The sequence below is a fragment of the Mytilus californianus genome, unplaced genomic scaffold (assembly GCF_021869535.1).
Source record: "Mytilus californianus isolate M0D057914Y unplaced genomic scaffold, xbMytCali1.0.p SCAF_8, whole genome shotgun sequence".
Lineage (NCBI taxonomy): Eukaryota > Metazoa > Mollusca > Bivalvia > Mytilida > Mytilidae > Mytilus > Mytilus californianus.
Window position 1 is genome coordinate 9,223,950 of NW_026262734.1, and position 24,479 is coordinate 9,248,428.

The following is a 24,479-nucleotide window of genomic DNA, read 5'->3' on the forward strand; positions in this document are numbered from 1 at the left end:
TACTTCTCTATTATAAGTTGTAATTTACTATTTAAATCATATATTCAACTGATAATAACACATCTTGTTTGAATTCTATTAGTTTTTATCACAACATGAAGCTGGTATGTGATTCAATATTAAACACCTTATGTATATTCATATAATCTTTGTTGCAGTTGTAACACTTCAAAGCTTGCTCTATCTCCTACTCTTGAAATTCCTTCACTGCATTATATGGAAAAGGGTCAAACAAGACTACATATGTATTCCTATATCAAAATATAAGAATATCTCATTTCCGTAAAACTTAACAAACATAAAATGCCAAGTAAGCAGATGTAATTGTATCATTTAAAGTGCAAATCTTTGAAGTTCATTGTCACTTAATTAATGTTTGATGCATATGAAAATGTCCTCTTGACAAAAGCATGTGTTCAACACACATTTCAGGCATGTTAGATTTGTAAAACATATATTTAAATACATGCATTGTCAAAACATCTGAACCTACTAAATGTTTAAGACTTTAAGATTACTTAAATGAAGTGGTGTTTACTATAAATGAGACAGCTACTTATCAATAACTACATGCCAAGGATACAAAAGAAAATTTGAATTTCAACAATTATATCAAACTCCTTGCATCATCAAACAGATTCGGCATTCTTTCAATTCTAGTAACTTTACCTAAAAATGTCATGCAATATTTTATTTTTATGAATTTTTAATCATAATTTAGATATAGATAGGTGAATTGAAGTATTTAAACTTGACTTCTTAACACAATAAGAAAACAAAAATATCTGAATTTTATTGAAAAATAAACACTATAAATATAATGACACAAGTAAAACCATATCTGTAAAATATTTCACTCCTACATATAAATATCTAATTTATTTAAATTTTAAACGGAAATAAAACTTAAGTGGTATCAATCTAATGACCTTCAAATATTTAAAAGTAAAATCTTTGGCTTAAAATTAGGACAAATAGCAAGTAATCTTCTTTCTTTATTCCACAATCGATTTCAACTGAAATAAAAAAATTGCTTTTACTGCCGGATTTCCTTTGTTTTAAAATAATAGTATGATCTAATATACAACGACCCTTGTAACAATGGTTTTTCAATAGATTTCAATTGTAGATTCATGGTGGACATGCAAAATTCTTATAACATTGTCTACATGCCTTTGTGCCTATCAAAGCATATTGGTACAGACATGAAAAAAACAATTTGCATAAGGTTTCAATCAAGCCTTGGGGTCAGACATAAATAATTTACTATATTTAAAACCTTATTAATCATCTTGACAAGTTATTCTATTTGTTTTTACATTTCTATAAAAACTGATTGGCATGTTAGTTCTTCACAAAACCCTAGATATATATTTTACTAGAAACCATTTAAGAAATATCTATGTACAGGTCGTAGACCTAAACCTCTTCATATCTCAGCAGGAAAAAAAATAACTTCTCCATTTCTGTGATATGACAAATTTCTTGAGAAAGATCTTAGCTATCCCCTAGTGCACTTCACAGTAAAATGAAAATGTACCCAGGAATTAGCCTATTTCTGAATATCTTTTCTCCCTTATTCCAAGTGTTCATAGCATTTTCTATGCTACATTACAAATTTCTTCATGTTCAAATGTTTTAAAATCAGCATTTGTATAATTATTCATAATTAAATAACTCAGATATATATGTCTTTATTGTGTCTTTTTGTGTGTGACCATAGTCATAAACTTTAACAATTGTTGATGCTGTAAACAGCATGTCTAAGTCTTGCTTACTAACTAAAGTCACAGGCTGTAAACAGCATGTCTAAGTCTTGCTTACTAACTAAAGTCACAGGCTGTAAACAGCATGTCTAAGTCTTGCTTACTAACTAAAGTCACAGGCTGTAAACAGCATGTCCAAGTCTTGCTTACTAACTAAAGTCACAGGCTGTAAACAGCATGTCCAAGTCTTGCTTACTAACTAAAGTCACAGGCTGTAAACAGCATGTCCAAGTCTTGCTTACTAACTAAAGTCACAGGCTGTAAACAGCATGTCCAAGTCTTGCTTACTAACTAAAGTCACAGGCAAGTCAAAAACTAAGAAGATAAGAGGGTAATCAATCAAAAGATTGTAGTTTCTTGTTCATTATGGATGTATTCTGGTTCCCAAAGCTGCATACCTGTAAAGCTTAAGCTTTGTAAGCATTATGAGCATATAACTGATGCAATATGTATAATTCCTTCTAGCCTTGTACTTGTGCATCTTGTGAGGTTTTTTTAAATTCACTTAGTATTCATTCTTAAGGTTAAGGTTAATTCTGGCAACCTTGTAATTTATGTTAAATTTACATGGAAATGCTAAGTAACATCACATAGACCATGAAGGTTTTGTATATTTCAAGGCCATTTACAGGTACATTCCACAAAAAATAATGTCAAACCTTAGCAGTCTGGCATTTGATGAAATATTGATCAATGCTGGACTTTATCATAAGTAATATAAGGAAATAAATTTTAACAAAATTAAAATAATGTTGCTTGCAATAACCTCATCCATAAAAATCATTAATTATAAAAATATTGGCTGTATTCCACAAAGCTTTATATGAAACATATATTTTTCTCCTGACCAAGTCCAACTTTGAAAATACAAACATTTTTATTTTCTGTCTTTTTAAAAAAAGAAAGTCTGTTGGCAAAAAACTATTGATCTATTGAAACAAATAACCTATTCATAAAAGTTCATGGAGTGAATCATTAAGGACATTAAATACATGTAGCAGGAAATTGATAATAACATGGGCACTGGTAATTATAATGATTTTCAAGGATACATGTAAAAATAACATTGTCGTTGTTAAATCTTTGATAAGAAATCTTCAACTAAAAATAAAAGTTTCTCTACTATAAATCTAGTATTATGGAGGGCACTGTTTGCCACAATGGTTTTAAGGAGTAAGGATCATCCCTTCAAATGAGGGTTTGGTGCATATTATCACTTTAAAATAGTTCATGCATATGATATGATTACATGATCAAAATTTGGGACAAAACAAAAGACATGCATACTATATACTTTATAACAACTCAAGTAGTCTCTAATCTTACATTTCATGCCTTTTCTACTATTGTTCCTACCTACAATCATTTGTAAGAAATTTCAAACTACTTTCTACAGCTGCGTATCTTCATAAGTTCATCATGCTTGGACAGTATTCTTCTAAATTGTGTTATAGATCCTACTTAAGATAGCTTTAAATTTTCTGTATTTGGAAAGACTTTCTTTTGAACCCCTCTTATTGACGGAATAACCATAGACATACATGAAAGGGGGTAGTCTTGCCTTTGTATAATAGTCAAATAGTATCATGTTTATCTTTTAATATAGTTTTAACATGTATTAATGTTAACTATGGCCCATAAGGTATTGCCCCCTGGTGTCAGCTGCCTCTAGGAAACCATAATACTTTCCTATTTGCTGCTGACACAGGATGAGTCATGGACATGCTTAATTTCTACTTTCTTTTTGGCTAATTATTATATGTTTAATTGATCCAACTTTTTGTGTACTATACATATATGGATATCTATTTTCTTTTTTTCTTTTTGGGCTGCTTGTTTGTTATCTATATCAACCACACTTGCAATAAAATGCATTAGTATTAAAAAAAACATACTATAGATTCTTTATCTACGTATTCTTTAAGAACTTAAATAGTTCTCGTGAAACTTTTTTTTTTTTTTATCTCAATGTTTGTATTGTATTATGAAAAATTATTGATGTTGTAATGTTTATGCCCTTTGGGGCCCATAATTGGAAATAAATATCTTATCTGTATTGAAATGAAAAACAGAATAGTATGCTTAAGCATCAATTGCTTCTGCATGCTTTTATTGTTAACACTTACTGTCAGATGACTCTAGTTAAATCTTGTCAGTATGATTAAACTAATCAATGGTTTCTTAGCAATTATAGTCAAATAGTGTTCTGTATATCTCTTAATGTTGTCTTTACATGTGATGCATAGAAACACAAGATTATATGTACTTAGGATTGGACTTTAGCATGTTTAGTGACCGAAATTAATTAAATGCCAAAACTTTGCTAGATGTTCCAGATAATATTACAAATTCCAAGACAAGCATTCAATTTCGTGGGAATAAGAGTTACTAGAACTGACATGCATAAATATCAATAACAAAACTGATCATAAATTTCACAAGTCTTTAATTCTGTGTACACAATATACTATACTAAGGGTGAGTCATTATGTAATTTAATCAATATTTTTGTCTGAAGATTAGATAAATGACTTATCAATATTCTTTAAAGAATTTTGGAAAACTTGAGGCCCAACGTAACTTTATCTTAAATGTTTTGAGCCGCTGCTTAATGTGTAACTGACTAGATATATGCATTTTTTTCCAAATTATGTGCAGCTAAACTGCAATGATTAGATAAAAATGCATTGGTCTTAGACATTAAGGGGATTTGTGATGCTTCAAGTTCAAGAGCTTCTACCAACATACTTATAAATAGTAATTTGATTGGAACAATGAAATCGTGTAACATTTTAAAAATCAAATCTTCATGAAAAATTTTACCAAAGATACATTTTATGCATTAATTGCTCTCATGCTAAAAACAAAATATTCTACATAACTAAATTAAACTTTAAAGATCCTCTCAGCCTTATTTCAAGTATAAAACATGGTAAATGTATGGAAGCGTGTTGATGACAAATAAAGTTAACATTTTGACTAAAAAGATACAGAAAGGAGCAGAGAAAAATCACATTTATCTTTGAAAATAAACTTTGTATGCTGTATAAAATGGGTATGGGTTAAAGGGTCACATCTAATTCAGCTGGAGAGTGAGACATTCATCATATTATTTAATTTCCTGTAATAGGCTAATGGACCTATCCATCATATATTGTAATTTATAGACAAATATATAAACTTCCTCAATACTAATACAATATTCCAAGATAATACACTCAGTGAATATTAGTTTCCAAGTATGCATTAATTCCCGCAAAAGCTGAATTGATAAATGCACATATACTTTTAATTGAAAATTTTAAAATCTCATTCTTTTTAATTATCTACAATATCCTTTGATAAGAAGTTTTCAAAATTGAATTCGTTTAATAATCTACCCTTTTTGTTCACACAAAAAATACTACCTGAAGTACAAGACGCATTAACTCAAGTTATTTTATACCTTAGTCTACTCATAAGCATAAATAAGGAGATGGGGTAAGATTGCCAAATAAGATACCAACAAAAAGTATCATAAACATCATTTGTACTGACAACCTTTTGACCAGACTTTTTACCTGATCGAGAGGCTGTCTGACCTTTTTATAGACTGGTTACCTGTCGATAGGCTGTCTGTTTATACCTCCATATCAAAACTAATAGATACTTGTATCTGCAAAAGTGCATAGAAACTTCTGCATGTCTTTCCTAAAACGCCTAATTGAAATGACTGTACAAATTATCTGCAACTAACAAAGACCCAACATACCAAATAATAATGAAATAAAGTTGACAATGCAACTGTGTCACAAAATGTCAGTATTAAATACTAAAGCATGCAGGCAATTATGCAATGCTCTAAAAATGCTTAGTTATAAAAACTTGGTGTACGTGATAATGGCTAACATATCAGTGGAGATACATCGATACCTGTTGAAAAATATGTACCAAAAGTAAAATATAAATGTTCATACAATAACTGTTGATAAATTTGTACTAGAAACAAAATCGCTGTATATTTTCAAATGTTGTTAAATTACATCAGCAGTTACATTTTCCTTATAGAGGTAAAGTAAGATCTGTAGAATAGTTAGAAATGTTAGCGCTAATGGCATCTACACATATATATATAATAATAGATAGCAAGCAGACAGCACAGAAGGCCATGCCAATTCTCACCAAGGTCGCAATTTAGAAATAAATCTAACTGTATGGAACAGCTTTTTCAATCTTTTTAGTGCTGACTTGGATCTCCTGAAATGAATGGCACAAATAAATTTATCAACTGTATTCAGTTGATTGGCACATTTGAAACCAAATACTGTATATCAGATTATTTTCAAATTTGTTAGCTGTTTGGGCCTCAGATGGGACTGTCAAATCTTCCATGTGTTCATTTCCCTCATTTTATCTTCTTGTATGTAGCATTTAAATGGAAAGTGGAATGTTCAGATAGGGTAAATTGCATGGTAAAGTGTCTTCCGCCAAAAAAATGCAAAAAGTTCCTGATATACAGTAATCTGTATGATAAATATCAATCAGAAGTATTCCAAAAAGTTGTTATCCTAAAATAAAAGTTATTTATCTATATATCTTAGCTCTACTAAAGCTTCACCATAAACGGCATAATTTTTTTAATAAGTATATATATCCTGCATTGACATCTAGGGATTTTTAATCGTCATTTTTAGTCCCTGTGAAGTTAATTGGATTGGAAATCCCACAAAATCATCTATAATAACATAATTTCATAATGATTTAAACACTAATGAAGGTCCAGAAAATAATGTTTTAAGGCAGACCATTAGAACAAAATCTGAAAAATTCAAATAGAATGTCACTAGAAATAGCTAAATCAGAATATATTTTTTGAGCAATTGTTAAGTATATATGGAAAAATTGAAACCTCCGTATTTTTTGTTTAAATTGCATCTTGCTCAAAAAATTTTCATCTCCTTCAATAAAAGGCTATTCAATCTTATCACTGCATGTTTATTAATTTTTCATGCACTTGCTTGCCCAATTTATCACCTTTCATTCTTATTTATGCTACTTTTTATCCCTTGTCCACATCACCTTTCATTCATAGCTATGTAGCGTTGCTTAATTTTAGCCCTTGCCCACATCACTTTTCATTCATAGCTATGCAGCTTTGCTACTTTTTAGCCCTTGCCCACATCACCTTTCATTCATAGCTTTGTAGCGTTGCTTCATTTTAGCCCTTACCCACATCACCTTTTATTCATAGCTATGCAGCAATGCTACTTTTTAGCCCTTGCCCATATCACCTTTCATCCATATCTATGCTACCTTTTTAGCATCATTTTCCCTCCACTAACCAGCATCTACTAGCTTATAGAAACATGACAGTATGAATCAAGCTTTTACTACCATCCCATAATACCACAATACAGCTTAAAATTCTATTTCTAAAGAAAGTTAAAAGAAGTATAGTGCAAAATCAGATATTTCAATGAAAATGATGCACATGATGCTTGTGTTACCTTCTACTAATTTATACGTTATGCATGTCAATGTGTAAAGTGGATTTGAATCAAAGACAAATATCTAAGAAGACTGTGTTAGTATCTCAAGTTCAATTGTTAGTATCTCAAGTTCAATTGTTAGTATCTCAGGTTCAATTGTTCGTATCTCAAGTTCAATTGTTAGTATCTCAAGTTCAATTGTTCGTATCTCAAGTTCAATTGTTCGTATCTCAAGTTCAATTGTTAGTATCTCAGGTTCAATTGTTCGTATCTCAGGTTCAATTGTTCGTATCTCAAGTTCAATTGTTTGTATCTCAAGTTCAATTGTTCGTATCTCAAGTTCAATTGTTCGTATCTCAAGTTCAATTGTTAGTATCTCAGGTTCAATTGTTCGTATCTCAGGTTCAATTGTTCGTATCTCAAGTTCAATTGTTAGTATCTCAGGTTCAATTGTTCGTATCTCAAGTTCAATTGTTCGTATCTCAAGTTCAATTGTTCGTATCTCAAGTTCAATTGTTAGTATCTCAAATTCAATAAAGAAATATAGATTATTGTGTTTTCTTCACATTGATATGGTAAAAGTCAAGTAACACTTAATTAGGTGCTCTCCTAAGTTTATTACCTATTAAAGATAATTGGCTCATTATTTATGCTGAATGAATGAGTGAGCCTTTTCTGTAAGGAGTTTAAGATGCTATAATTTCTAATTTTGTCAATTTAACATCTATTGTTTACCAAGCTGCAAGTATGTATGCTATTTGATGAACTGCAGAAGAGACTGGAAAGTTATTACAGAGAAGTTTCAGTAACTGAAATGAAATTTACAGAGACTCCAAGGATTTATTTGACAAGTCTGGTAAAAATTAGTCCAAACTAGTAAACTTTTTTTTGTTTATTTAGATATTATCTGACTAATGTCCTGTTAAAGTCAGGTGTCCTTCCAAATCTCTAAATTCATTCAAGCCTTGGTTTCTGTTCTGAACATGTAAACATCTGTTACAAGTAGTGAAAAGACCATGTTTTTTTCACATATAAAAGTGGGGTGGTTAAAATAAAGAATGTGAATGACTGACATAATAACTTTACATAAAACAATGTTGGGCGCTTCTCTCAAGGACAAACAATATATTTAATCTTAATGTTAAAGTGAACTTTTATGACTTTTTGATGTTTAAACTTTATTTTGATGTTGGTATCTACACAAGGTAATGGTAGAGTAAACAAAAGAAATGATAATTAGTCAATAAATATCAGGGAGGTGGCTTTACACATCAATAGTGTTATAGATCACTCAAAATGGGTAAATAGATCAAATAAGCATCATAACAGTTTCATAATTAGGTTACAAGATGTCAATATAAAAATAAGAAGATGTGGTATAGTTGCCATGAGACAACTCTCCATCAGAGACCAAATGATGTAGATGTGGTATGATTGCCAATGAGACAACTCTCCACCAGAGACCAAATGACATATAAGTTAACAACTATAGCTGGTCACTGTACAGCCTTTAACAATGAGCAAAACCAATACCTCATAGTCAGCTATAAAAGGCACCTTAATGACAAATGTAAAACAATTAAAAGAGAAAACTAACGGCCTGATTTATGTAAAAACTATGAACAAAATACAAATATGATATACAGCAACAAACGACAACAACTGAATTACAGGCTTAAGTCATCAACAACTTTATGAAGATTTGAGAAGTTCAATTTCACAATGGATCCATAAAATGCCTTATAATCATACTCCTATGGAGTAATCTCAGTGTTGTCAGGAGTAATGTATTATAAAGTGAAAGTTGAATTCACTGCAATTTAATGGCCATTTATTCATGAGATGACTTCCCTTCCTTGTATGACATAAGATTGTTTAATGTCCTATGACCATGATGACATACAGGTTAAATTCCTTGAAACATATCATTCTAATGAAAATCTATCAATTTAAAACAAAAGTATAAAGAACTGCATGGCTTTTATATAAATAAAACATTTATCTTCTGGACTAGTGCCTATAAATAAGCCAAGTTTCATAATAATAAATATATCCCTTATACATTAATTGATAAGCTACATTTCAAAAGCTTTTACAATTAAAATAAGTACAGGTACATAATACGAAATGTTTATGTTTTTAAATGTAAACAAACATAAAATGCATAGAATGATGTTTTGAATTCATTGTTGGTTACTGTTTGTTGTTAGGTTGCTTTACCTATTTTTGAAATATATTGCTTTGTAATCTATCAGTACAAAAGTACTTCTTTCAAATCTAATGCTTCTGTCTGTTACCCTAATAAACCATGCACCATCACTGGTGCCAAGTCGGCTGAAGTAAAATTTGGGAATCCCTGAACATTTCTAAAAAGTTTGATTGCCTGAAGTTATAAGTGTTCAAATATTATACTGACAAAGTTAACTAATTCAGAGGATTGCAGAAGGTATTCTAAAATGACTGATGCAAACAAAAAAATCCTTGATAAATCTTTAAAAAATAAATTTTAATGATTTCTAGGCAATTAATAATTTGACAAATGGCCTCAGCACTTGAAATTTTCTTAAGAAATTATAAGGACCTCATGAGGTTTGGTTTTGTTGTATCATTGGGTTGCTACCCCCTTTTCCTTGTATGTCACATCTACCTTTTTTAATTTAAAATGGTTGAAATTAAGAAAATAAGTTGTATACAATAAAACTTCCGTTAGAGTGCTCATTTCTATATAAAAAATATCAATATCTAGTAGGGCAGCCTTAATAAAATTTACACAACTAATTTAAATGTTTTAGACTTTAAGTACCTTTAATGGATGTTAAAAGTAATATTTGATTGATCACATTAAAATTGATGTTAACCTGACTAACATGTCCTGGTAGGAAATCTCTTTTAAAGTATGAGTCCCCTTTCAGATTTCCAGATGTCTGACAATCAATTTAAAGGTCATTACATATATTATAACAGAATTTTTTTTTTTTTTTGTCATATGGCGAATTAAAGTTTAGTGATTTCAGTAGCTGTGTGAATGTAACTTATATTATACAGTTCATATCACTTCTGAATTGCAAATTTGCAATAATTTAAAGCAATTCACAAAAAAAGAAAACACATATGAATGACAATAAAAACAAGAATGTGTCTATAGTACACGGATGCCCCACTCGCACTATCATTTTCTATGTTGAGTGGACCATGAAATTGGAGTCAAAACTCTAATTTGCCATTAAAATTAGAAAGATCATATCATAGGGAACATTTGTACTAAGTTTCAATTTGATTGGACTTCAACTTCATCAAAAACTACCTTGAACAAAAACTTTAACCTAAAACGGGACAGATGGACAGACGGACGGACGAACAGACCGACGCACAGACCAAAAAACATAATGCATAATAAATGGGGCATAAAAAGACAATGCGGTAAGATTGCCAATGAGACAACTCTCAACCAAAGACCAATGACATAGAAGTCTGAGTGAACTATAGGTCACTGTACAACCTTCAACAATGAGCAAAACCCATACTGCATAACAATCTATAAAAGCCCCCAAATTGACAAATGCAAAAAAATTTAAAACTAGAAAAATAAGTTTATAAGTTACTAAATGTATCTTTTGTACAACACTAGTCTGAATCCTGTTTCCTAGTCTGTCTGAAAGGAGTAGGGGCATGAAGGCCCGGTTTTGGCCCAAGAAAATAAGATGTTTGACAACTATTTTAAATTGGCAAAAAATATTTGGGAATGCATAGAGTGAAGAAATACAAATGAAAAACATAAGATTGTTTATCTGATGACGTCACAATTACGTCATTATATGTACCGTTTCATGAAAACGATGAAAAATACAGAATTTGTGCAATTTTTCATTGTTATTTCCATTACGGAAACATTGTGCGCAGCCAAGAAACAACAAAATAATTTAAGAGAAGCTTTATTATAACTATTGACATAATCTCACCAAATATAAAGTTGTTTCTTGGGTGCGCACATACTTTGCCAATCTAAATTATACTTAGAATTTTATGAAAAGCAAGGAAATTCAAGAAATTTTACAAAATATACAAATTTCGTCATGGTTTGTTGCCATGGTAGCTCGTTTAATGTGAAATTTGTTTTTTATTTCCTGAAAACCTTGTACCTTAGTCTAGTTAGGACAAATTTAAGAATATGTATGATAACTTTTAAATTTGCAGTAATATTTGGGCCAAAAAAGGGCCTTATTGCCCCTACTCCTTTGTTTTCTATTTTGTCTAAACTCTGTTTTCGAGTCAGTCTGAACTTTGTTCTCTATTTTTTCTAAACTCTGTTTTCAGACTTTGTTCTCTATTTTGTCTAAACTCTGTTATCTAGTAAGTCTGAAATTTGTTCTCAATTTTGTCTGAATCCTGTTCCCTAGTCCATCTGAAATTTGTTCTCTATTTTTGTCTGAATTCTGTTCTCTATTGAGTCTGAAATGTGTTCTCTATTTTGTCTGAATCCTGTTCCCTTGTCCATCTGAAATTTGTTCTCTCTTCTGTCTGAATTCTGTTCTCTATTCAGTCTGAAATTTTTCTCTATTTTTGTTTGAATCCTGTTCCCTAGTTCATCTGAAATTTGTTCTCTATTTTGTCTGAATTCTGTTCCCTATTCAGTCTGAAAATTGTTCTCTATTCTGTCTGAATTCTGTTCTTTATTCAGTATGAAAATTAGTTCTCTATTCGGTCTGAACTCTGTTTTCTAGTCAGTCTGAAATTTGTTCTCTATTCTGTTGGAATTCTGTTTATACATGTTTTCATATTTGGTCTTTTTGACTGTACATAAAGATTAACATTTGTAAAATTACTTTCAATCATAATTTTAGTATTGAATAATAGATGTCTGTGGACTGCTAAAGCACAAGATAACAGACATTGTTTTCTATAGTACGTTTTTAATACCTGTTTATTTTTATATAATTTACTTATTTTGAAAAGGACAATGACATGTGACTCTACCAACCAAAATATTGACATTCCGTTGTCAGCTTTCAATCAGCTGGAATGGGAATAATAATACATAAAATTATGTATTAATATTCAATTGATGTTCACTTTATGTGTTATTACGATGTTATATTTCAAGCCGATTGCATTAAAATCATCTTTTTAAGAGTGACTGATTTATTATATTATTGTATCTTTGTCATGAGAACACTTTTAGCATGTTTATAAATCATTTATTTGTCAAAACAATTTCTATAGGTTATAAAGAGAGAAAGTCTCAACATTGCTTTCAAACAGTAAAATACAAAAATAAAAACATTACCATGTTTGACTGCTTTTCTAATACTTAAGGACTCTGGAATTTTATCAGAAATCCAATAGAAAATGGACTGAAAGAAGGTGGTTTATTTCTATGCAGAATTAAAATTTCAAGATTGTCAGGCCAAACTTTTTTGTGAGGTTTTATTTTCACGATTTTCTTGTTATTGGTTATGATCTGCCTTAATGATAAAATTTATTAAGGAGGATATTTTTGCAATTTTATCTTTTATCTAAATAAGTGAAAATAAACCTCTCAGGAAAATTTCCAATTATACAGTATAGGTATAATCTGCATTTGTCACTACACCTACATTTACTAGGCACATATATATATTTAAATGCAAGCAAGACCTTCCTCTCAGTCGACATTTGAGATCCCCTGGCCATACTAAGGCAGATCTCAATCGACTGACCATTACAATCATAGACCACAACACTGATTGGCATAGGGAGGATAGACTGACTCTGGAAAGATTTTGGATAAGAAAATTAAAAACTTTGGCACCAAATGGGATCAATGAATAGGTGTAGTTCTAATTCGCGCAGTGCTTTTCATTTGGGTTACATATTACTATGCAGTCTCTTGCTATTCTTTTACCTTTGTCAATTTTCTAAAATTCTTGAATTATACCAGTTTTAATCGCAGGGTTCTATTCATTTGGGATGTATAAGTACGCAGCCACGTTCAATTACTTAACCTTTGTCGAAATTATTAATTTTTTTTTTCATTATCAAACTATTTATTTGGGATGTTTAAATATGCAGCCTCTGTTATTATTACTTTACCGTTGTCAAATTTGGAATATTATACCAGCATAGATCAGTCAGTGCTGTTCATTTGGAATGTATTTCCACACAGTCTTTGTTGTAACATCTTAACTGTCGTCACCTTTTAAATTTTAGAAATGTACCAGTTCATATCAACCATTACTATTTTTATTAGAAGCGTATCTATGCAGTCTCTGTTGTAAATACCTATATAACCTACATCATTTTTGAAATTTTAGAATTGTACAAGCGTTTTTGTGTTTGGTTTTAATTGTATAAATTTCAAGATTGTTATGGTTAAATCAGAATAGATTGATAGAATACATTTTATATCCTAATCATACTGATGAAGGATATCTGTTATCCGAAATATTTATAGATAAATACATTTAGTGCTTCCTTTTTTTAATATTGGTGTTGTTTTGTACACTTTTTAGGCGTTTATATATATAAACAAGTCTAAATTGAAAACAACGTTCAAACCTATGATTGCATTGGATAAAAACTGCAATTTTTATATGTGTGCATGCAAAATAAATTTCTTGGTAGAGGAGTCTAAATACAGCACACACAACATTTTCCAAAAGACCAAAAAAGTGAAAAAGTATATTTTAACAAAACGCATTTGACTAGCAGGTCGAACAACGGATGTTCTTAAACCCTGCTGACTGCCATTGGCGATTGCCAAATAAAAGGATCACCAGATGTAACAAAATGGATCTAATATATATATATATATACACAAATATCATATGAATCAAACAATTAATATAAATAATGAAACAAATTGGATTTCTTTGTTTAAACATGCAGCTGCACTTTTAAGGGATACCAGTGTTAAAATTCAGATAACAGACATACATGTATTTAGATGGTTATATAAAAGAAATATAAATCATATCTAGTGTTCTGTTATGGTATAAAACAATATAAGATCAACGATTAGGTCATATTATTACAGGTAATTAAAGGTATGTTACATAGGTAATGTACTATTCTCTGATTGATATCTCATGTAATTATATCAACTACTTTGTAATCATTGTACATTAGGACTAAAATATATATGTAAACATATTTTTAAACTTCCTAAAAAAAAATATACTGAAACACGAAATCTGATAAATTTTTATAATATATAGACATATGCTGAATGTCCAGGTTTTTTCTGTCTGATTACCATTAATCAAATCCTGATAAACTAGTAAAGAAAGTTCCATTAGGTCTATATTTTTCAATTTTAGAAAAGCTTTCTTTTATTTTCAAACATAAAGAAGCTTTGAAAGGTTCAAAATCAGTTCAATATTTTTTTAAGGATTCAAATGTTTCCTACCTAACAATACAACCAGGCCACAGACAGATATGTATCAATTGCCCCACTTTCTCCAACTTCATAAAATTATAAAAATTCCAGATTAATAAATTAAATATAAATGATAAGAATCAACACTGACGGAGAAAGGAGGGGGAAGGGGGAGAGGACAAACATATATGTTGATGATCTGGCCCACATGATGATTCATCAAGTTTGATCGAAACAAACTATGTCAGAAATAAGTTCATGTCTCTTTAATTCTCAACTTAATTCTTCCTTATTTCCCTTAGTCTCAAACATATATTCAACAACTCGAAATCTAAAATTAATAATGTACAATTATCTTTTTGCAGTGAATTCTGCCATGTAACTATTCAAACAAGATAATTGTTTTGTTTTTAATGGGACATTATCAATATCTAGCTGCAAAATCAATAAGAATGTTTTACAGGAAACCCCCTTTTATCCCAAACATACATGTACTTTAAACTTTCCTTACCTATCAGTGTTTTCTAAATGAATAAAGTACACAGACTTCACATTGTTGTTGTATCCATCGCTCATGATCAACATAGTTCCTGTTTTTACACTTCAAAATATTCCTGGTATTTATATTCCAAAAGTTTGGTGCATCATTGATTTTTGTCCTTTACATGCAAGACCAAGAGACAGAATAGTGTATTCCTGCGTAAGGCTGTAATCCACTTCGAAACATTGAAAATTTAAATGCACACAAATAAATACGCTCTTCCAATGTGTCTTATTTGTAAGATTTAATGAGTTAATCATATATCTCTTTCAAATAATAATTACTAGTCACACAGACCATTTTCTAATATACTCCAAATATCCATGTTACACTAACAATTTATACTTCAATTTAAAATCGTACCAGTATATACTTGTAACAACATAATTTTACAATAATAAATGTTCACAATTTCAAATTATTATACAGGTAATAAAAATTCTGACATTTATGAATAAATTAAAACGTAAACTTTACATTCTTCCATCATCCACTGAATCTGAATACTAATTCTACTTTCATAATCCCAACCAATACATTGCAATAGATACTGATACCTGGCACTTTAACAAATCTCACAATTAGTAGGCATTTAATTCAATATACATTATGGAAATATTGATAATGGTAAAAAAATCCAAAAAATGACGGGACTGTCAACCATAACTTTATAAAGAATCGTTTTAATAACTTGTAATAAGAAACTCGTTCATGTTGAATTAAATTTTATAGATTTGTTAAATTTTGTTTTTATCTTGCACTTAGTTCAAATATTTTAAAAGCTTTAAAAAACATTTAAAGATAAGATTAAATAATGCATGCCTTTTATGCATGTAAACATCTAAAATAAGATCTGCAGGATTTAATCTCTATAGCTTTTAATGGTTTCTTTTTAAACTACAAATTTTCTACATATTTGTGCACTTCATCGTTGATTTGTGTTTGCTTAATGTCCTGTGGCAAATATTTCATGCATAATCAGAATGAGAACAAGTTAATGAAGTTGATTTTGTAAAAAAAAAAAAAAAAAGATGAAAAGACAAAATGGTCAACAACACACGACACAGAAAACTAACACCTGAGAAACCAGGACTCTGCAGAAAAATGTTGGTGAACTCAGTTCTTTGAATTTGTTTAATTTATCAGTGGTAATTGTTTCAATAAATTAAAACCTAGCTAAATATGTATTGTTATACAATTAATTAACTAAACACATACAGTCCTACATCCTGTTCATACTTGGCATTGTACAGGATCGTGATTTTTTCAAGACTAATTTCACGTCTTTAGCCCATTGGATGTGTACTGATTGATAATTTGTTTTGGATACATGGATGTTTTATTAGTTGTTATTGGCTTTAAATTCTCTTTCAGCAACTCAGAATGTTACTATGAATCTTTAGTCTTTTTGTTTTTTCTCCTTTGTATATATCTGAGGAGTTAAGCCCTTTCAACTTAATTTTGCAATTTGTTCTTATGTTATGCTGTATAGCCAGTCAAGGTCGTTAAACACTTCCATATCATCAATGTCCAGGGTCAGGGGAGGGTTGGGGTTCAACAAACAGGTTTAACCTGCTACATTCTGTATGTGACTGTCCCAAGTCAGCAGCCTGTAATTCAGTGGTTGTTGTATGTTGCTGTATATTTTATTTGTTTTTTGTTCATAGTTTTGTACATTAAAAAGCCGTTAGTTTTGTATTTTGTATTGTTTTACATTTTGTCATGTCCGGGCCTTTTATAGCTTGATATACTATATGGTTTTGTTAATTGTTGAAGGCCGTACGATGACCTATTATTGACATCTTACATCATTTGGTCTCTGGCGGAAAGCTGTCTCATTGGCAATCATACCACATTTTATTTTCATATCAGGTGCTCTGGAAGGGTAAAAGGTTACCAACCCTTTGATATACTACAATGGAACAGGAAATTAAGCCTTAAAGAACACCAACTGTTTCTTTGTTCTCTAAGTCAGTAAATGAAGAAAAATATATGTCATTTCGAAACAAAATTTTTTAAGATTATTTCTCAAACAACTACATAGATCAGTGACTAAACATCCGTCATCAATACAAAACAATCCATTGTTTTATAACAACAACATAATTCTGAGATCCATAGCACTATTTTATTTCATAGATTCATAAGTAGGCTATTGAAATGGAACATTATATACCGTTTCCCTTAATCCCTCAGCAACAAGTCACAAAATCTGATAAAAAAATTTAATCAAATATTGTGACAGAAGGTATGAACACAATCAATACAAAGGTTGTAATATTATGCATTCAATTACTGTTCTATGATGTAAACACATGGTTTTAAAGCTGGGGATTTAAACACTACTACACTAGAAATTTTATTTCATTCATTGTGATGCAGTGAGGTATATAAGAAAAACACCCAATATTTATTTGAAGTACAGATCAAAACATTTCTTAACTTATTTCTAAATTGTGTCATACTTTTGTGGGTTTTTTTTTCCACAATGAAATGAGAGAATGGATTGTTTTTTTTTCCTTGTTTCTAAGGGTTAACAGGACTCTGTGCACAATTTTTTCGTTGACACCAATTTCTTTTTATACATTTGATCAAATCAGGACAGTAAGCTTTACTGATAAGGAAAACTGGTTGCCCAGGGTAAACATCAATCATAAGCATAAACAAATAAATATGGTCACAAGATACATAATTCTACAGAATTATATTTTGATACACGAGCAAAGGGGACAGCAACCTACCAAACAGAGCAAATCAAGGGACCAAAACAAATGTAGTTCTAATTAGGATGTCTTCAAAATCATCTTATCATAATAAACACATATTTTGCACGTGCCAAATTAAGGTGTATTTATGTTACTTTTTAACTTGCCTGTGAAATCTGCAGATTATAGCACTAAAATGTTTCTTTTCTTTTATTAATGGAAAGGAATGGACAAAGTTTATCAATTCATGTAATAAGTTCCCAGCATGGATTTGTCAAAAAAAAAAAAATCAAAATAATAAAATCTATTCAGATAAAAATTTTAAAAACTGACTTTCCAAAATTATTAAGAATAATGGTTTTACAGGTTTTAATAAGTTTTCCTTTAATTTTACCTAAATCATTTTTTAGTTTATATCATATGAGAATTCACTTTGTTGACTATGGGCACTTCAAAGCAAGTAATTATATAACACTAATAGTCTAATTAAAAATACCACGTTTATTTGAATCACTCTTGCTTGAAATTAACCTCAAATGAACATCTGCACAATGAACAATAAAATAAATTTTAAAATGACTAAATCATGATAATCATTTATACAAACAGAATGGACATGTCCTAAGGAAATTTTAATTCAAACTGTCCTTGGGTATAATGAAATTCTATCAACTTACATTCAGTCATTTGTATGTCATGATATATCATTGCCAAATGACAAATAAATAAGCAAATGCAAGTAAAATTAAACTTAATCACATGTAGCTTGCATATTCCGTGTTATAGGTAAATTATGAGTAATTACAATTTAAACATGAAATGTTGTTAGTCTTTTTGTTGTTTTTGTATTTTGCCATGGTATTGTCTATTTTATTCAACTTGATTTTTATTGTCCCTGTGGTGTCTTCTACCTCTTTTTAAATATGGTTTTGCATTCTGTACGTCAATATATACATGTATACATAGCAGTTTGGAACCTGCTTAGATGCCTAACATGACACAAATGTCATATTACTTTTGAAACATTTATAAAAGAGAGGCGAAAGATACCAAAGGGACATTCAAACTCATCAGTCAAAAATAAACTAACCATGGCTAAACAAGAATGTGTCCATAGTACACGGATGCCCCACTGGCGCTATCATTTTCTATGTTCAGTGGACCATGAAATTGGGGTCAAAACTCTAATTTGGCATTAAAATTAGAGAGATCATATCATATCATAGGGAACATGTGTACTAAGTTTCAAGTTGATTGGACTTCAACTTCATCAAAAAATTTAAACCTGAAGCAGGACAGACGGATGGACGAACAAACAGACAAACGAATGGATGCACAGACCGAAAAACATAATGCCCTTAGGTAGGGCATAAAAAGAAAAGACCCACAGACAAACAGCAGTACACAAAACACAACATAGAAAACCAAAGACTACATGTAAGTAACACGAAACCCACCAAAAACTGGGAGTGATCTCAGGTGCTCCGGAAGGGTAAGCAGATCCAGCTGCATATGTGGCACCCATCTTGTTGCTCATGTTAGTACAAAAGGTGATAAGTCTAATTCGGTAGGTCACATTATAAAGCTATGATAGTATACTTAAGCTACAATATCAGTCTGCACCGTTCGCTAATAGTACGATGGCCCAGACTAGTATGTATTTGCATAAATTTGTTTAGTCACATAAGAAAATGTTGGAATATTGGTCTTTGGACTAGAAGTTGGAAAAGATTTTGGTGCAGACTGCAATAGTATACTATATCTCCATAAAAGTAAATTAAAATCATCAAAGACACCTATCATAAAACAAGCAAGTTGTCTCCCTTAACTTTAACATACAGTCTACCAGTGATAATAGTATAGATAGTAAATACATAATCCCTTCAAGTATCTTTCATTTTAAAATTTATAAGCCAATACACAAATATAGTACATACATGTAGATGAGTTTTAACATATAATAGATAAAATCTATGATTTACTATTTTGTGAGTCAAACATATGCAGTTAAATTTAATTCGGCTTATTAACTGAGAACTTGATATGACAAGTTTTCAATGTTTACATGTACATATTGTCAATGATAAACCCTAGACAAATTTTCTTCTTAATAAAAATTATAAATATCTATATCTAAAATATTGATGAGCAAAATTTAAACTGAACTGAAGACAAATTTTTCACCCTTTGAGGGTTGGGGGAATTAGTTTCTCATTTGGTTGATTTTTCTTGGACATTGATGGACTTAAATCAATAATTTACCCCATATTTTTTTCAGTCATATATATATTTTCACAAATTTAATTATGATTCATATCATATATACAATATGAAAGTATACATAAACAGTTTTACAATTAATTAATTGTTGGTTGCTTCATAGGCCAAATGCAAATTATTTCATGCAGATTCACTGGGATAAGAGCAATTACTTATTATATTATATCCAAATTCCTAGGTTCTGAAATGTTGATAGACCAACATAAATGACATCATACACAAACAATTTTGACTGTCTATAGAAAATTAAACTCTATTTGGTAGAATCAGAAATGAACTGTTACAACAGGTCATTATACAATGGTACAATGCAAAATATATAAATATGATATTGACCCAATTACAGAACCTTTCAACAATTTTTTTTAAATAGCAATTTATTTTTTTTCAAAAAAATCTTTTCAAAGAATATAATGTGTATCATGTACATATGATAATACACTTTTGAGGCTACTGGTATTTAAATTCCACAAATTAAAATATAACAACAACAACTGGTAACTGATGACAGGTAACCAGTAATGATGAAACCTAATACCAAATGACAATGTTTGGCAGCATAACAAAGCTAACAGTGATGAAACTCAATACCAAATAACGTTTGATAGGTGATGTGGTTACTGACAGAGGTCATTCATCTCAATATTTGCAAGCACTTTACATAACTTGGGGTGGACTCACCATACAAGTTGGGCTTTCCCAATTTTTAAATAATTGGACTAGCTACATGTACATGTACAGTGTTCCAGCTAGCATGAAATGGAGGGGCGCCGCGCCCCGCCCCCGAAATTTTGCGCCCCTCTGCCTTTTTTAAGCGCCCCTGCGCCCCTCTGTGCCCTTTTGAAAAAAGTTTTAAAAAAACGATCTTTTTTCCTCATATCGTCGCCATTTTGTTGAGTTCTTTATACACACACTTCATTAAGACAACAGATCAAAATTGTTGACACTTGTTACCTGTATATAATCACCTATTTGATTAGAGTCAATTACTTAATCAGGTGAAATTTACGACCCTGTCTAATCCCTTTGCCCGGAAGTACCAAACATCCAAGTTAAATGAATTGTTTTTTAACACCTGACGATGCAAAATAGAATTTATAAAATAAATGTGAACGATGTCCATTTCTATTGTATTTGTTATTTATAAAATAACGTTCGTTAAAAAAGAATCATTCCAATAGTATATTGTAAATCGTCAACATGCAAAATGCCGACGAAAAAAAGAAAAATTGACCAACTCGAAAATGACAAGAAGAAAATATCAAAGACTTGCCAGTCTATAACATCTTTTTTCAAGAATAATGACCATCAAAGGTAAAAAAATAATTTAATTCTTTACTTTTATGAAAAATCGAGAAGAAGAAAGGTTTCTATCAGATATCGCCATTGTTCTTCTATTGTAAATTCCGCCGATTACGGAGCACTCGAAAGTCCGATTTTTATATCATTTTTCTTAAATTGAAATCCGTTTTGACTAACTTTAGTATTGATATTATTAGGTACGCTCAACATGAAATATACGGAGATGCTTGTTGAATTGATAATAAACTTTCAAAGTTGAATTAATTTATTATTGTGCCGATTACGGAGCTATCGAAAGTCCGATTTTTGTATCAATTTTCTTATTGAAATTCGTTTTGACAAACTTATTGATATTATTAGATACGCTCAACATGAAATATACGGAGATGCTTGTTAAATTGATAATAAACTTTCAAAGATGAATTAACAAACTTACTTGTTGAATTAATCTATTTCTCAAGATCGAAATAAAGACAATTGTCTCATTGGCACTCTTATTTAAATTCACAACCAAACCTACACAATTTTCAATGCATGTAATAGTCATGATAGTATAGAGTATTTAACTTAGCTACATGCTTGCTAAAAATATGTCATTATGTGGTAATATTAAGTATTTGATTTTTTTCAGTGAGAACGCGCTAAAGTGCCCTTTTTTAAAAACGCGCCCCTCTATTTTCAAATCCTAGCTGGAACACTGATGTATATATGTTGATGACATTGCTTCAAAAAATATTAAAGCTGACAAACATCCTTTAAAATTTCTAGAACAAATTTGGCTTGGTAAATTGAAGCTATTGTTTTTGTCATTTTTGTCAAGGTTTTTCCAAACTTACAGTATGCCCTGTCCAGTGAATAATTATATGTCATAATTTAAGGTCCTTTTTAGTCAATATAAACATTTATGCCTTTGGATATGTAATTCAGGAAGATTTTTAAAAGACTAATTTGTGGCGTTTGAGCAACTAACAATGTATTTGCATTATGAAACTCAGATTTAATTCTCCATACAGGTCATAATTTTAGCAGACGCCATGTATATACACAATCTCTGCAGTTTTGTATGATTAAAATAAAACAAACTGTACCTTCTGGATCTGTTAGGAGATTTCAGATTAGATCCTTCTTCAGTATCTACATCTTCCTGAAAATATACATGATGTTGTAGTACATAAATTCTATATTATCTACAAAGCTAACATCTGATGTCAATTGGTGGGAGGTTAAAGCTACGATGAGGAAGACAAAAGTACGCTGCTACTACGCGCTTGCCATCCTTAGTACAACCTTACTATGATACTACTACGATCCTAGCCACGATAATCGCACGACCTCATTCTGTTGATATAAAAAATGGATGCCAGGGATTGAAGTTAAAATTTTGGCATGGTAGCCCACAGTTTAAATTTTGTAGCCAAATTATAATTGTTCTATACAAGAAAAGCAGAAATTTTAGTAGCCCACACCAAATTCTAGGGGCCATTGGCGAGTGAAGGCAAAATAAGTCAAAAAATGTATGCTGTATGCGAATTTCAGTGCAAAAAATGAAGAAAAATCAATATATAAATAAAGTACCCAATTGTCTGTTGGATTTCCGAAAGATGAACATGCCCTGACCTGACGGTATAGGGTCTGTTTGCTCCCAAAACACATTCACACCCTATGCACTCGCACCCCGCACATTCGCCCCCTTGGATGTTCGCACCCTATTTTTATTCAAATACAGGTTGAATTATGAGATGTTTTTCAGATGTATATATCAAAATATTTATATTTTTATAAATGAAATTCAGTAATTTTTTATAAATGAGATATTTATTTTTGTGATTAGATGATTAATTATTAATTATTGATTTATTTAAGATTATGTTAATTGGTATTTAAAAAGCTAATTTGGAATTATTGTTATGTGTTTGATGTAAAGTGAATTACAAGTAGTTAGTTTGGTAGGAGTAAAAACAATGACGATTTTAAATGAAAATTGAAAGATAATTATTTTTAACAGCTTGTGACGAGTTTGATAGCCATTTGGAATCTTCTGCCTTTCTTTGACAAGTCTTAGAGACGAATGACTTAGTCTTTGATCATCATGACAATATTCATTATCCATTTCGTCAAAATAATTCACAAAAGAAAACCTGTTTACGTTTTTAGAATGTCTCTTTATTTTAAAACAATAAAAAAACATTATGTATTTTCTTTATTTTATATCAATACACCAAACTAAAGCATGATTAACAAGAATGTGTCCATAGTACACGGATGGCTTTAACCTATAGCGGGACAGATGGACGAATGGACAAACAGACCGAAAAACATAATGCCCCTCTTCTATTGTTAGGGGGGTAGGGGGGCATAAAAACCTTGTCAAAAAGGAGGCGAACAAGAATGGGAGCGAACATGATTTTGGGCGAATAAGAATGGGAGCGAATGTGATTTTGGGCGAACGCGTATAGGGGCGAAAGTGATTTTGGGCGAACAGACCTGGTTCTGCTGTGACAAGGGTAACAGCAACTTGTACAGTTATGAACTCTTTTGTACTAAATAACCGAAAATGTTCCCATTAAACCACTTCTGTCCTAACTTTTATTGCATTTGACCTTTTGTTCAAAAAGTGGTGCCAATTTTACATGACAGCTTCTATAACTGAAAACCAGATGCAGTTCGGCATTGTATAAGAAAGAAGAATTCCGAGAACTGAGTTCACAGAGGAAAACATTGATCTTGGAAAATCATACAAGTGTAGGAAAACTTTGAATACTGTCATGGTTGAATAAATAAATTGTCTCAAGCTGTTGATGTTCAGATGCTCTTTGAAGTATGAAATGACGGTTATTATTTAAATCAACTGACAACAACAAAAAACTTACTGATTCTGTATTGCTTGGACTTGGAGATCTTTGGACGGTTACTAAGGCCATCTCTCATCCGACTGAATATTTAGACACAAAATTAAAAAGAGCTACATTTGAAATGAAAGACAATAACAAAACAACAAAAACATTCGCATTCTCTTCCTTCTTTTGGGTTCGATTTCCGTCACATGCGTGTTTTGCCGGAAGT

General features: G+C 30.7%; 1 protein-coding gene across 5 annotated transcripts in view; it reads right to left on the minus strand.

The window, feature by feature from the left end:
- LOC127710562 (protein phosphatase Slingshot homolog 2-like) overlaps positions 1-24,470 on the minus strand; it is a 45,951-nt gene extending 21,481 nt beyond the window's left edge. For 2 of the 5 annotated variants that reach the window (XM_052216492.1, XM_052216491.1), the window contains exons 1-3: positions 24,287-24,470; positions 22,505-22,560; positions 5,928-6,002 (exon numbers count right to left, since the gene is read on the minus strand). In XM_052216492.1, the coding sequence (XP_052072452.1) occupies positions 5,928-6,002; positions 22,505-22,560; positions 24,287-24,337 (182 nt within the window). In that variant the 5' untranslated portion in view covers positions 24,338-24,470. Of the gene's footprint in view, positions 1-5,927; positions 6,003-15,099; positions 15,677-22,504; positions 22,561-24,286 lie in introns of those variants that run through there. The other 3 variants (XM_052216494.1, XM_052216493.1, XM_052216495.1) reach the window with 3 other exon arrangements.
- Positions 24,471-24,479: the final 9 nt, after the last annotated feature.